Consider the following 15,885-nt stretch of genomic DNA (forward strand, 5'->3'; position numbering starts at 1 on the left):
TAAGCGATGGGAACAACTTCCCAGCATTGGTACTCGGTTGGTAAACGCGCAGTGCCGCGGCGCGGCTAGTTGCCTCGCGACCGCCGCGCCCGCCTCCCGTCTGTGTTGCCAGTGTTGCCACAATGGCGTACTCGTGGGACAACAGGGTTACGTTTGTGGTTCGATTTCTATATGGTGAGTGTGATAAAAGTCGGTCGTAATTTTTTTTCTAAGTTCATGTTTCGGTGTCTTAAGAAGTGATGAAAGAAGTTTGGATTAGTTTTTGTTTTTATAATATTTTTAACTGTTTTAGTTTTAGCTTGTGTGTTCTAGTAAAACTAAACTAAACGGACTCTGTTTGGACTATAAAAAAATACATACTTAATGTTATTTATATAAGTAACTTTAAGTTTTCATACTGGCAACATACAACTTGCTGGGTTAAGTTATAACCGTATGCCGTTAAGTTTGAAACAATCGAGTGCGAGTAACAACGTTGATACTATAGTTAAGTATTGCAATGCGATGAGGTCTACTAGGTATCTTCAGTTACCTAAGTGTATGTTGATGGATACAGAGACAAATGAACTTTGAAAGCCTTTCAGACACTGACAAATCTTTGATCCTATCATCACACAAATTTCTTAATCCTTAATCAAGTACCGCTCAAAATTTAAATAAACCTAAGCGTTCTCCACACATATTATTGCACTATTTACTTACTTAAAATAGCTGTGGATGCTGCTATAATTGATAACCTAGTGCATTTTCATGCTCAGATATTGCAATGATACCTACTTATCGCGTACAGAGTACAGACCTGCTGGTGCAGAGATTTTTAGTGAATATGACCTATTTCTGAAACTAGTCGGTTTTCGCCAGCTAAGAGCTCCTTTATTTGGCCAAATACCTCCAAGAAGGAAGTTGCTTTCTTTCTGAAGTTGATCACACATTTAAAAGAGGCGATGACTGCCGAATCGCTGCAGCCCAGACCTTGATCCCAGACATCATGTCCAAATATTAGAATACATTGTTACTTGTATTCCCGGTACTCAAGTGCCATTGTGTTTGATTGATTATCGAATTAGATGGACCATTAAGGGAATAATTGGCAGTTGTGGCTTCGTACAATGTTTACTAGCTACACGTTTACTGCCAGGTCAGGTGACCCTGGTCGAGCGGCCAATTTTAATGTGATAGTTGACATAGTTCCTAATAGGTGTTGTGAATGTGAAGTGCTTGGAATACCTTTGAAGAATTTGGTAAAAAAACATTAGGAACAGCTAGGTAGACATGTCCAATAGTCTAGAGCTAAGTATTCTCTTCATAAAATCTTGGATCAGGTCTGGAAGTGATAGCAATATTAGATAGACCACTTTTTCCAGGAACAAAATCTTAATATACATCTATCCCACTAGATCAGGGTCCTCCAAACTCTTTGACCCAAAAACCACTGTCAAGCATCCGCTTCCGTTTCACGGACCGGATCGTATATATATTAAAGTAATTTTCCTCTTGTCGCTGGGATAATCCCGCCCACAGGCCATAGTGTGGTGACTCCTGATTCCTGCTCTAGATCAAAGCTACTAAGAGCAACAACCTTTTTTCAAGATAAAAGTGCATCTGAAAGCCCATAGTAATAGTCTGCACAACACATGTGGGATCTATGAACAAAGATGTCCCGGTGTCCTTGAACTGCCGGCGTATTTTTGTATTACAATACGATATATCTGTCGACGGGTGGTGGGAAATGTTACGAAAGTAGCTCACTCCAATAATATCTAGCTCTATATCTATCTATCGATGCCTGCGCGCATTGTAGTGCCAATGGACCGTAACATCGGAGTAGTAGAGGCAATTTTTGAATGAATATTTTGGGGACTTCGATAGTTGTTTTGATTAATTATGATATAGGATAATGGAAACAGGGTTTTCATATTTTTTATAATTTATTGAGTAGCAAACTATATGCAGATAGGTAGATACATTAACTTTATCACTGGTTCTAACCTCTTCCAAAGTTCACAACCAACCCAAAATAACTTGCAATTAAAACTAGATTAAACCCAGGCAGTTAAGATTTCACAAATTACGAGAAATATTATTTTAGAGAGTTATTTACACGAATAGGTAGGATCAGGAATCATCTGCGATAGACAGAATATACAGACTGACATAGTTTGCCAACACGTCTAGATTAGATTACAGTCAGCCAGACTGCTACTTGTTAGATTATTGAATTAATGGATGACGCATCTACAATGGAAAAGATGTTCATAAGAATACTTACAGTCTGAAAAAACTGTAATGGACTAATTTTAATTTTTACAAGCAGAAACGTCTGCGAACGATGCTATTAAGCTTAGAATAAATTTAAAAGTGAAAAAATTACTGTGTTGGGTGTGACTGGAACTCACGGCCTCTAGATCGACAGCGCTCTGCCATCTGAGCCACCAAGACCTCATCCATAGCTAGCAAATCATTCCACCATATGGGTTTTCCCACTTTTAAATTTATTCTAAGCTGTAGTGGGCTGTTGTAAACTTCATGGACGACGAAATTACTGCACCTATCCTTGGGGAATTCGACATCAAGCAACTTGCGTTAACTTAAGGGACCTTCAAGGAAGAGGGACTTATATCCAGTGAAATTCCTTAGCTACAGGAGCAAACATTTCCTCCTGAGGAATCACCATGAATACCTATGTATTACGATAAAGCGTCAGCCTCCAGCTGATCGGCCAATCCCAAAAGAAACTTAGGGCTTGTCTGGTTCCAGTTTCTAATCGATTACCTATTTTGTTCACCGAAATGCTGTTGTAATATCGGATGTAAAAAAATAAATAAAATAAAATAAATCGTTTATTCAGATGAAATAAACCCTAACATACATATTTTTTTCTTCTGCCAAACTGCAGGACAGTTTGTTATTCGGTAGGTACGGTACATCTGGTGCATGGTAGGTAAAGTTCTGAGAAACTGATTGGTTGAGCCAGGATCTTTGATTATTACAGTACCAGCTTGCACTTGGTTGCAACATATTTGCGTTAGTAGGTTACATATTTTTGTAGCTGCCTGTACCATATATAAAAAAAATTGGGCGCGATCAAATTCGTCTAGTTCCAATTACGTCCAGTCTGGGGCCTTAGCGGAGGGACCTACAATTTAAGATTGGTTGATGTTGATACATACATATTTAGAGACACATGTTAAATAATATTTACAGTTTACTCCAGTTGCCTAATTACATTTGCGTGCTCCACGTTAATTTTCAGGAAATTGCAATACTTACACTCAAATGTAAATATCGGTAAAGATAAGAGTAGAACAGCAATAAAATGAGTGGTAATAAATTCAGTTAATGCCTCTGAAATGTTAGTGGGAATTTTTATATCCGCCATGAACCTAATATCGGGCTAGCCTCGACTTCACGTGTTGAAATGCGATGTCGTTTGATGGTTTCATCAAATTTTATTGCGTTTTCATAGACATTATTTACATATAGGTATTTCTTATTAATGCCTAGACCTCATAGTACTTGAGAAATTGCTTATCTATAATCTTATACCTTTAAACGAGCAATTCTTGTTTATTTATTTATATTTACCTATATTTCGGGGATCTCGGAAACGGCTCTAACGATTTAGATGAAATTTGCATGGGGGTTTTCGGGGGCGATAAATCGATCTAGCTAGGTATCTTATCTCTGGGAAAATGCGCATTTTTGGGTTTTTATATGTTTCCCGAGCAAAGCTCTGTCTCCCAGATATTATTATATAAATAGATATTCAACATAGATTGGCATCACACAACACCCCGTTTAAGTAATTAGGTAATATACCGTTTAAGCACAACACAACCGTCTTCTTAGCGAATGTTTTATTAAGTAATTAAAAGGATGGGTAAGTAATTGAAAAGACACTTAATAAAGGTAAAAATGGTTCAATTTACTGTAACTCGTACCAACCAAGGATTAAAAACCTTTGTATCAACTTTAACAGAGTAGGTACAAACAGCAACACCCTTAACTGTCCATCGGTGGATCTTATGTCTTTTGTAATAATGGTTCACCGATAAACAGTTAAGACTATTACTACCGACCTACAATATTAAACAAAGCCACTTTGATTTTACGTTATAAATATGCCGTACGTTTATTGACTTCGCTATAATTCAAAAGCAATTTCGTAATTATTTTGTATTATATCATTAAACATTCTAGTTTTAGTCGCAGTAAGGATCGTCAAGATATTGAAGCAATTTCTGATAAAATATTCATATTACTTATTACGTCGTTTCGTCAGTGTCGTAAAATATATCGTTTCATGTTCAAACAAATTCATGTCAAATAGAGCTCAATAGAAATTATATCCACACAGATGCTCCAATTTAACTTACGTTTTAGTTAAGAATATCATTTATTTATTCACATTATCGTTCCTTATTCTTGTTGTATGTTGTGTATTGCTTCTTAATGCCCAAAATCAATGGAAACTCAATTTTGACTTGAGTTCTGCTAAGTTTCCTGGCCTTCAGGTTCATTTCATTTTTTCTTGACAATTTCGTCATCATCCATCCATCTATTTTTATACCATATATGGTACAAAAATAGATTCTTCTTCATCATAAGTAAGAGTAAATACATACATAAGTAAATAACTGTAATAAGCTAGGGATATATACTCGTAGGTATTGATGTGTCCGTCAATATAATATCTTGAAATCTGTAAATATAGCTATGGCACAAATTACGCACAGAGTTGTCTGTATTGCTGATAACAGCAGCTTTTAAGTATTTTGCAGTCAAACGGCTCAAACCCACAACACAAGCGAATTTGACCGTTTCCATCGTCGATTGGCATAAATCTCCACATATCGCAACTGCGCTCAATCTTCTGTGTCAATTATCATTTCGAAACGAAGGTTCCGTAGTCTTGGCATAGACTTACTATTAAATTAATACATCCATTGTCCACCCCGCCAAGTGGCAAGCGAGACCAATTTACGCACCGTTGCGACACTGATCGGTGCTGAGCCAAATTTAATTTAATTGTAATAAGCTGATAATTAATTTGAATTAGTTGGCGACGATTGCAATGTAGCCGATAGCACAAAGAGCATGCTAGTTACGATACTTACGATACGATCATTTTACTTAAAAATTGATGTCGTCAATCAGTAAATTTCAACACTGACCAAAATTACGACGGCAGGAGTTTTGCCGATTTCGTACTTCATAACCATAAATAACAAGAAATTATGTTTCAGCGTGCTTTTGGAAACCAGAGAGTATTTTTTCACGTCTATAAGATGTATAAAGAAATACCTAGGTACCAGAACATTACCATTAATTAATGTCTCTAAGTATTTTATTTACATGTAATAAAAAAATAAAGTTCAGATATTAATATTGGATTATAGTACATTACATACCTAGGGAGGTGAATTCGTAAATGCTCTAGATCGCAGGTGTTTGTGGCCCGAACCGAAGGTGAGGGCCAAAAATATGCAATCTGGGGCTTTACGAATGACCGCCCGTGGTTTGTCTAAAGTTTTACGTCTTGCCTTGGCCAGGAAGTGAGATTTTCTTCTCGCGTAGCGGGAAGAAAATCCCACTTACGGGCCTAGGGTGACGTAAAAGATATTTACATACGTATGTGCGTAATACGTTCGTATATTTACATACGTATGTGCGTAATACGTTCGTATATTTACATACGTATGTGCGTGACAATTTGTTAGCTAGCTATAATAAATCATAGATGAAAAAGTTAAGAATGTGTCCGACATACCGTTAAGTAACTACCTTGATAAAGTATTTACAGAGCTGTATTAGTCATCTGTAGTGTATTATGTATACACGCCGCGATATTCGAAAGATCGAATGCTATCTGCCATAGGTATTTGTTTACATTATTCGTCTGCTTTTTTGTCTCCTGTCGTAAAAAAAACTCCCTTTATTTACCTACATTTAGTTTGCACCAGCTTAATTGAAAAAATGGTTACCTATAATATAATTATGTATTATAGTATGATGTTAAAATGTTGAACATAACAGTAAAGCTTTTTACGCGGTTTGGTCATGTCACGAATTGTATAAAAAAGTTGATTAACGCTTCTTATAACTTCTAGGCTTGATTATATCTTCGCTATAAGTATGATGTTTCAGTCATATATCGCCACAACGTACAAGATGTCTTGTCGAACGTCGTATCGTATAAATCTTTCACCGAGTAGGTATTTATTCCGATCTGCTATGATTGTCTGATGGCAGCGCTTGGCAACATACTCGCTATTAAACATACCTATTATGTTGGAACTTCCTCTTCACATCTGAATTTATAGTTGTTTTAATCATGATTCTTGATAATAATTACCTTGTCCCAGTCCCTGCCCTTCAAAAATACAAACCTAAGCACAAGACAGGGGGCGGCAAAATCGACAAAAATTGGATGTTATTTAAATTTTTAGAAAAAATAGGGGAGTGGCAAAATTCTGATCGACCCTAATATGCAAAAAAAAAATTCTTTAGACCCAAATTTGCCGCCCCCTAAAATCTGCCGCCCAGGCTTCAGCCTACTCAGCCTAGTGGTAAATCCGCCACTGTGAGTCCGACTCCTCGCAGTAAATAAGAGAGCCTCAGAACGCACATTGCAATTACGTGTGATCTGTGTTTAAATAGGTACCGTTTTCGCGCAAAAATCTGATTTTCTAATGTCAAGAAGAGTAATTACTCTCATAATTTCTCTTTTAGAGCTCAACAAAGCTTATAAACCAATTTCCCTTCTTCCAGATATCGACAACAACGGCTACCTCGACGCGCACGACTTCCATTGCCTAGCCCTCCGCTCGTGCGTGCTAGAAGGCAAGGGCGACTGCTCAGCCACCCGGCTACAGAAGTACCAGCACATCATGCTCAGCCTGTGGGAGGAGATCGCGCAGCTGGCTGACTTCGACAAGGTTCCTGACTATGTCGGTTATCCCCTCCTTTACTCGTACGCCAAGCAGACAACGCCAGCCTTTTAGGTTAAGTTGGGGGTAAAATGCTTCGGGCTAGATCGGTCAGGCAGCAGAGATGTGTATAGCCTGTCCGTTTTTCTAATGTCCAGCACGCTATAGTAAATGTATGGAGAACTTGATCTTAGAAATGGGGCAGGCTATAACTGTTTTAAAAATATGATACAGTCGCCATCAAATATATTGGAACGGCCATGGTGCTCAAAAGTATGTGAACATGCTCTTTAGCGTCTTGATAATAGAGGCTATGCTCAGATATTTATGCACACATTGGACGCGCCAATATATTTGATGGCTGTTGTCATAAAATTATCAGAGGGCCCACACAAAACACACAAGTTCGAAAATTGCGGGCATCTTAATTTTGTCACTCTAATTACGTCTTAATTAGAGAAAAATGCCCGCAATTTGCTAACTTCAGTGTTCACAGTATGGAGTTCTATTTGCAACCTAGTTAGTTCAAAGCATTTCTCTCCTTGTCACACTCCACACACACGCTACTCTACTTTTCCTCTTCTTTCTTCGAGGTGCATGAACTAATTGAGTGTAGAACTTTTTATTTTCTTCTGCCATAGAATAAGTAGTTGTAACTAACTGGTATTGTTATATATCATATATATGTTATCGATAGTACCTACTGACTATTAACTCATCACTTAGGTAATAGAAAGAGAAAAGCAGGTCCACCCTAATACCCTCTTATTTGAGTTTTCAAAAACGCGAACGCACGTCACGCTATCAAATGAAATTTACACTACGGGTTCAGAGATGTCTAATTTTCTTTCTATCTTTGCACTAGCAATGTGTCCTTGGCTATATTTTACATATGTGTAGGTACGTCAGTAAATTTAGGCTAACCGGGTGACAGAATGCCTGCCACTTTTCTCTTTCTACCACGTCCGTAGGTCACCGCCATAGTAACAATGTAACACAACGCAATAGCTACTGCACAGCTTCCCCAATTACCGGGTGGATATTCAGCCTTTCTACCGGGTTTTATCGCTATTATTCTCATCAAAAATATTGTTTTAAGAGGTGATGCTTAGAGCTTTTTCTTTATAAAAGAAGATAGAATGGATAGTGAGTCTACTTTGGCCTTAGACGCCTAAGGTAGAGTCCGTCTAAGCAATCTCTACACCGACGTCACCGACTTGCTAACGACAAAGTGTGGTAGCGCAGTCACAATAAATAATAGTACATACTAGGTACAGAAGACTCACTCTCTAACAAAACGCGTCTGTTACGATCCGGAAAGATATGGCCGGTAGGTGGCGACAGCGCCACGCGCGGCTTATGGCTAGCCACCAAAATTAGTGTGAAATGTACTTTTAGCTACTTGTAGCAAAGCGACGAAATCGCGGAGTGAGCCACGCCTGGCGCAGTGATAAACGTCATATTTTCTGATGGCGCTTCCACATTTTGCCTAGTCTGTGCAAAGACTGCAAATAGTTAACTTAGACGGTATCTAGCGCTACTTCCTATTGTGTTAACGACGATATTGAGAATAATGACGCTAAAAAACGGTTAAAACGCTGGATCATTCGCCCGACCAGCACCCGCTCACCAACTACAATTTCAGGACGGCACCATCTCCGTCGACGAGTTCAAACAAGCCGTCAAGAACAGCTGCGTCGGCAAGCGGTACGAAGACTTCCCTCAGGCAATGAAGGCGTTCATCGAGTCCAACTTCAGAATGATTGACATCAATGATGATGGGGTCATGGGGGTGGAGGAGTACAGATATGACTGCGTGCAGCGGATGGTGGTGGAAGACATTAAGGTCATCGATGACGCTTTTGACACGTTATTAAATGTAAGTATTTTGGTGTGCCATGGTTCCTCTACACGATGGCCCAGCGCTGGACCAGCGAGATGGCCATGAGATGGTTGATGCGCTCTCTATACGCTGACTCATCTTAGTGGACCAGTATGATGGCCCATCGTGTAGATTAGCCATCAGATAATGTGTTATTGTCAGTTGTCAATAAGGCACTACTGGCATAAAAATGTAATTCGTTTTTTCTACTCGTCGACGGCAATGCTTGAATTAAAACTTCGTATACCAAAGTGAAATCGCATACTTTTTTCACTATGGGACCCCAACTCAACTATAATATTCATTTCGATACAGTTTAGTCAACTATTATATTCATTTCGATACGGTTTAGTCAACTATAATCCTCATTTCGATACAGTTTAGTCAACCATAATGAAATTGACCAATCAAAAGCTGTCTAAACCAGGGCCTCATGAGTTACGAGAAGGTGTCGTTGACCAACCGGCCGGGGGGCGCGGGCGCGGGGGCCGGGGCGCGTACGAGTATGAAGGTATCGCGGCTGCTCGCGCATGTTAGCTGTATACTTTTGGTTTTTTTACCTACATATATGATTCTTCTACTAGTTTTAAGTATTTTTTTTTGTTGACTCGTAGAAAAAGTATTGTATACAATAGTGATATAATCAAGCTTTTCAATCTCGTACCTTACATAGGCAACTCAGCAAGCTTCGTTGCCTAAACACGGTACTCGACTGAAAAGCTCTCCATTATATCACGATTGTATAAAATACTATTATTGAAAAGTTCTGTATCGACTTAACCGTTCAATATTATGAAAGTTTTCCCACATACTGAAATGTAATGGGGTTGGCAACTGTCTAGGTTTTTATAGGTGGCGCCAGCGTAGGTTTCCCCTGGTTCTAGTTTTGTTCTATAGGTAGCTTCCAGGCCATAAATTCCAAAACAACAGGAATTTGACTATACTAGTAGGATTTACAGGTAAAATATATATGTATATGCTAACTATTATGGAGACAGAACATTAAGAAAAAGGTTGCCGTATTTTTTAAATAGTCTGCCTGAAAATATCAGGCTCGAGCCCAATAAAATTAAATTTAAAAAAGCACTAATGCTGCACTTACTGAAAACACTTGGGTGACTATTGTATGCCTGTGCCTGCAAATGTCACTCAAGTGAAGTGAGTTATAGCTACGATGTTAGTTTTAATTTTTAATATGTTACGTTGATTATGTAAGTACTTACAACAGACACTCGCGCCTGCAGTCAAACTGTGCAAACAGTTTTGCAGGGAACTGTATTAGATTATAAGTTTATTTCATGTATTAATAATAACAAATAAATAATAAATAAATAAATGCTGTCGCCGGCCAACCCCATTGCTTTACAATAATTACGAAGGCTGGGCGTAACGATACGTCCTTACAATTTCCTTAAAATCGGACAAACAGGCGGATAATTACTTCACTAAAAGTATCATTATAGAAAACCAATATATCGTGTACAAATTATAGTATCCACGTTGAACATTCAAAATTAAAAAAAAATATATATAAAAATAGATACACAGTATTTAACCTTATTCCAATGACTTATGGTAAATTTTATATTGATTGTATACTTATTAATGATCGTAAATTCTGTAACAACAAAAACGAAGACTACACGTGTCATTATGTCTTTCTTGACAAATGATTGTCGAACGATAATTATACTATTTTACTTTGTGACACAGGTGATAGTATTCCCCTCTACTTTGTCAATTGGCCTCCGCGACACATTAATTTTTGATGGGTTTTCCGCTCACAAGCTATTTATAATTTTACACTGAAAAACCAGTAGCATAATATAGAGTGACGGTGTTGTCATAAGGATTATGAAGATTAAGAATGAGTTTTTCAGCGCTGCGCTTAATGTTTTTAACTAATAGTTTTCGAAATTAAAACTGCAGGATAACCGTACTTACGGCTGCTATTCGAATCGCGGTATACAAGTCAAAACCAATTTGGTAGATCTAAACATACTAAGCTTTAACGAAGATTGTAGAGTACTATTAAGGGCCCTCTTCGACTCGTCAGAATGACAAGTTGAGACATAGCCACGGAAAATAGATTTATTTCAACTACATTTTAAAACGAATTGCCATATACTCGCTTTAAATTTATTTTAATCTCTTTTAGACTACGTAACCTATAAAAGTAACTGAGTTGAGGTAAACCAGAACCTATCTTTTACAACACCTATCACAGCTTTGATCGGAGTAAATCTTCTAAATCTCTTTGATTCTAACCATCACCGTCCACGTAAATCTCGTACATCTGTTATTAATGTGTTTATGTTTAATATTAAATTAACGTGGGAATGTGTAGTTATTGCGGAATGTGACGAAAACACGTTAGTTTTCCTCGAATTCCTATATTACCTACTACTAAACTAACTGTCTCATATTAAAACCATCGAATATTGCGCACAAACAATCCTAAAGTTTTCTCTAGAAAGACCCACGGACGAAGCAAAGTTTTCATACCTATAGGTACGTTATATACTTTCAGTTACCTAGCTATACCTACTTCTAAAATTACTCAGTTTTCTTCTAAAATGAAGGCAGAAATAAGACTTACTTATTATATTAATAAGACTTAGGTACTTACTTCAGGATGGGATTCAAATTCAAAACCCGTCAACTCCTTTTTAGGGTTCCGTAGCCAAATGGCAAAAAACGGAACCCTTATAGATTCGTCATGTCTGTCTGTCTGTCTGTCCGTCTGTCCGTCCGTATGTCACAGCCACTTTTCTCCGAAACTATAAGAACTATACTGTTGAAACTTGGTAAGTAGATGTATTCTGTGAACCGCATTAAGATTTTCATACAAAAATAGAAAAAAAACAATAAATTTTTGGGGTTCCCCATACTTCGAACTGAAACTCAAAAAATTTTTTTTCATCAAACCCATACGTGTGGGGTATTTATGGATAGGTCTTCAAAAATGATATTGAGGTTTCTAATATCATTTTTTTTTAAACTGAATAGTTTGCGCGAGAGACACTTCCAAAGTGGTAAAATGTGTGTCCCCCCCCCCCCCTGTAAGATCTAAAATAAGAGAATGATAAAACTAAAAAAAATATATGATGTACATTACCATGTAAACTTCCACCGAAAATTGGTTTGAACGAGATCTAGTAAGTAGTTATTTTTTATACGTCATAAATCGCTTAAATACGGAACCCTTCATGGGCGAGTCCGACTCGCACTTGGCCGCTTTTTTGCTTGTTTTGCTCTATTTTTTGTTGATGGTGCGGAACCCTCCGTGCGCGAGTCCGACTCGCACTTGGCCGGTTTTTTTTATTGAAAGCAGTACGTAGAATACTGGTAAACAAAAACTAGGTACACTAATTGTTTCGTTCTTTACACTTGCTTGTGCTATCGGAATAACAGCCCAGGAATAGGGCGTTTGGCAAGTCTCGAAGTAGATTGATGTCAATGACGACGCACGGGCAATTAACAGTCGATCGGCAGGATTGATCACTCGTGTGGAACGCACATTTTGGTACGCAGAAGCTCAGACCAGCTTTAGACTGTCGTCCCTAATATGAAAAGCTGACAGTGTTCAATATCGAGATTAGCAGTCTATCGACAGGATTAAACAATCGTGTGGGACGCAAACTTTGGTATGTAGCTCAGACCAAGGCCTACCGCGAACCACGTACGACATGTTGCCTCCCTGTTACACTTACGTACGAATTTACATGTGCGATAGAGAGGCAACACGACAAACGTGATTCGCGGAGGCCCTCTGCTTTAGACTGTCGTCCCTAAAATGAAAAGCAAGACAGTATCTAATATCGAGCTAACGAGCGATTAACAGTCGATCGGTAGGATTGATCACTTGTATGGACCACACACTTTGGTATGTAGAAGTTTAGACCAGCTTTAGACTGCCGTCACTGATATATGAAAAGCTGACATTATGCAATGTCAGGCTGACGAGCGATCATCAGCCGATCGGCAGGATTGATCTTATCTTAGGGTAACTTAGAACATCTTTACGCGATGGCCACGACATTGCGCGACTGGCTTCGGCTAAGGCGACAACCATAGGTTGGAGCGAGACACAGCGATCGGACCTTTCCATTCCACCTATGGTTGTCGCCTTAGCCGAAGCCAGTCGCGCAACGTCGTAGCCAGCGCGACTGTCGTAGTCACTGAACTGAATAGTTTAATCCTACCCGCGTTTAACCTAAAATTTCTCGGAACGCGAAGATCACGTAGAATTATATAAAAGTGATATATTTAGTAGCAGGTGTACGAGTAGGTGTAGAATAACAAAAGAAGTTCAGAGTCGTATTTGCTCAAATAAGGTAACGTGAATTGCTTTCATAAGAAAAGAGGGTAAAAGTAATATAAGGACTCAAAGTTTCGTATTTTGAAAGCAAACAGGCCTAACCCCTCGTCACATCAGTTAATACGGTTTGTTTGTTTATTTTAACGAGTTGTATAACTTCAACGGTTTTAAGCAACCAAATTAAACGCTGAAAGTTGGAAAACGAGATGAAATTGTAGCTTAAGTATTCAAATTGTTGTTAAATAATCAACTTGCCCATGTACTCGTACAGTTAGCAGAGTTATTACCTACGAATATCCCCACCCACATCATACTTATTACAAAAGTCACATATTATTTGTAGTTATGTCACAGAATAAATAATAGTACTAGGTACAGTAGACTCACTCTCTAACAAAACGCGTATGTTACGATCAGCACAGATATGGCCGCTAGGTGGCGACAACGCCACGCGCGGCTTATGGTCAATAGCCACCAAAATTGGTGTGGAACGGATGTACTTTTAGCTACCTGTAGCAAAGCGACGAAATCGCGGAGTGAGCCACGCCTGGTTATCTCATGGTTGGTAAGATCTGTACTGAACAAACTCAGCTGCAAGGAAAATAACAATGCTGCTTTTCCACATAAATACTGCTATCCAGGAAACATAATTTGCAAACATTGCGTAGCAACTGGGAATACTCAAACTCAACAACCAACAACAGTATATATTTCTCGAATAAACATTATAAATTATCCAAGTGACGCTCATATTACGTAGCTTTTACGTTGATAGGGCAACAGAATGAAGAATTCTATTAAAACATACGTCCCGCCTACCGAGTTCCGAATAAAATGCAACAAAACACTCTCGTTGGCCGCCCGCCAGTTTTGTGCGATAGAATCAGCTTTCCTTAATTATGCGGTAATAGTTATCAATCTTCCTAACTGGTTTACCTGCTAAATAATAGACTAGTTAGTATTAGTTATCGTACATAGAGAACAATTAAAGCTCAAGATCCCAATAACTAATTTAGACTCATGGAGTTAGTTGGTTACACGTTTTAAACAGCCAACATCTACGCAAAACCCTGAATTTCTAGAAAAACTAGAATATTTTTCGACGACGTTACAGGACTTATAGGCGATCCGTTTACTAATAGTTATTTACGTATTAGGTAGCTTAAGTAGGTTATAGTATTTACAAACGTAAATACCAATACGTGATAGAAACATTAGAAACTGTCTTCAAAATCATTTACATTTCCTGCCAAAAGATGGTTTTGTGACGTTTTACATTTAATAAGTAGGTACCTACTTATACTTGTATTCAGCCAAAAACTTGTCTAGTAATTCCCGTGACCTTCACCTGGTCGTCAGCCCATCTTTTGAAGGCTTCCCACGTAGATACCACGTACTACCATTGAGTCATTTCCCGTGTGTCACTGATGACGTAAAAAAACATCTAATGGGATAAATTGAATTTTCTTAGTCCATATGTCCCATCCATCGACCAGAGAATGTCATACACATATGATGCCATATGACAAAAAAAGTCTTTGACGAAATACTGACTCAAAGGAATTTAATACTTGCCATGACAACGCTGTCCTTGCCTATTATCATTTCAACTGCTATTTTCTTTTACCTATAGTATAGGCATGACAAAAATTAAAAAGTTGTTTTATATAAATGATAATAATCAATGTACCGTTGAATCATTATGTAGGTACAAGATACCACCTTCAAAATACAATCTGTGACGCAAGCCCCTTGTAGGTGAGCGGATTCGAAGCTATTAAAGAATTTAGTAAAGTTTTTGTTGATCCATTCACAAAAACAAAATGAAGCAGCATCGCGTATAATTACTTAAGTATTTCGTCTCAACCCTATTTGTTTAAATAAATGACTTACCTCATCAATCTCATCATGTTGGACATACTTCGATGACTGATTAGTGAATGAGTTAAAATTCTGCTTTTGTATTTTCTGCTATTTTATTTCACTTACAAATCTCAATTTCCTTTCAGGATGACGACAGGAAGAAGGGCGGCCTCACCTTAGCCAGGTACCAGGAGTTGTTCGCGCAGTTCCTCGGAGACGAGAGGGAAGACTGCCAAGCGAAGCACCTCTTCGGCCCTCTAGAGGTGTAACCACCTTAGCCATAGACTAACAAGTTTAGCCCTTAGGGCTTTAACTGTGACTGCTACACCTACATCCAGTTGCACATTAGTAACCAGGTTTTTGTCACTTGACATCAACTTTGGCGATAATTTAAATATGTACTTAGATGGGCAAACCGGGCAATAAGGAATAAGAATTTTAGTTCGTCATAGTTCCGGGAATCCACAATTATTTCAGTACCTGGCCAGTTCGCTGGCAGACATGTTTCTATATTTACGAAATACGCAACGTCGTCGGTAAATGACGCCAAAAATACATCATCGCTGCGTCGATACAGTCACGTGGATTAGTAAACAAACTGATCATAAACAATTAGGGCACATAAAAAATTTGTTTATAATTTGTGGTATTTTTTTACAAAAAAAACAACACACGCACGAGATTATTTTCCAAAACTTTTTTAACTGATAAAATATAACTCTGTATATGTGAACTTAGTGAAACTCTTTATTGAGTTTTAATTCGTTTACAAATTGCAATGATTCCGAATGTGACGAAAAATGGTCACTAATTTATTTTGTGTTCGATTTTCTTTACATAGAGGAATCAAAAATAGTTGTGATTTTTTTTATCTATTCAAATCTGTCTGC

General features: G+C 38.1%; 1 protein-coding gene across 2 annotated transcripts; it reads left to right on the forward strand.

Moving 5' to 3' along the window:
* Positions 1-14: 14 nt before the first annotated feature.
* Positions 15-15,509, forward strand: LOC134653926 (sarcoplasmic calcium-binding protein, alpha chain). 2 transcript variants are annotated; one of them, XM_063509295.1, is made up of 4 exons: positions 15-174; positions 6,772-6,950; positions 8,575-8,808; positions 15,142-15,509. In XM_063509295.1, the coding sequence occupies exons 1-4, from the start codon at positions 123-125 to the stop codon at positions 15,262-15,264; spliced, it is 588 nt and encodes a 195-aa protein (XP_063365365.1). In that variant the 5' UTR covers positions 15-122; the 3' UTR covers positions 15,265-15,509. The 2 variants fall into 2 exon arrangements, with proteins under 2 accessions (XP_063365365.1, XP_063365366.1); XM_063509296.1 differs by having other exon boundaries at positions 16-174; positions 6,772-6,938.
* The last annotated feature ends 376 nt before the right edge of the window (positions 15,510-15,885 follow it).

This window comes from Cydia amplana, chromosome 14 (genome assembly GCF_948474715.1).
Source record: "Cydia amplana chromosome 14, ilCydAmpl1.1, whole genome shotgun sequence".
Lineage (NCBI taxonomy): Eukaryota > Metazoa > Arthropoda > Insecta > Lepidoptera > Tortricidae > Cydia > Cydia amplana.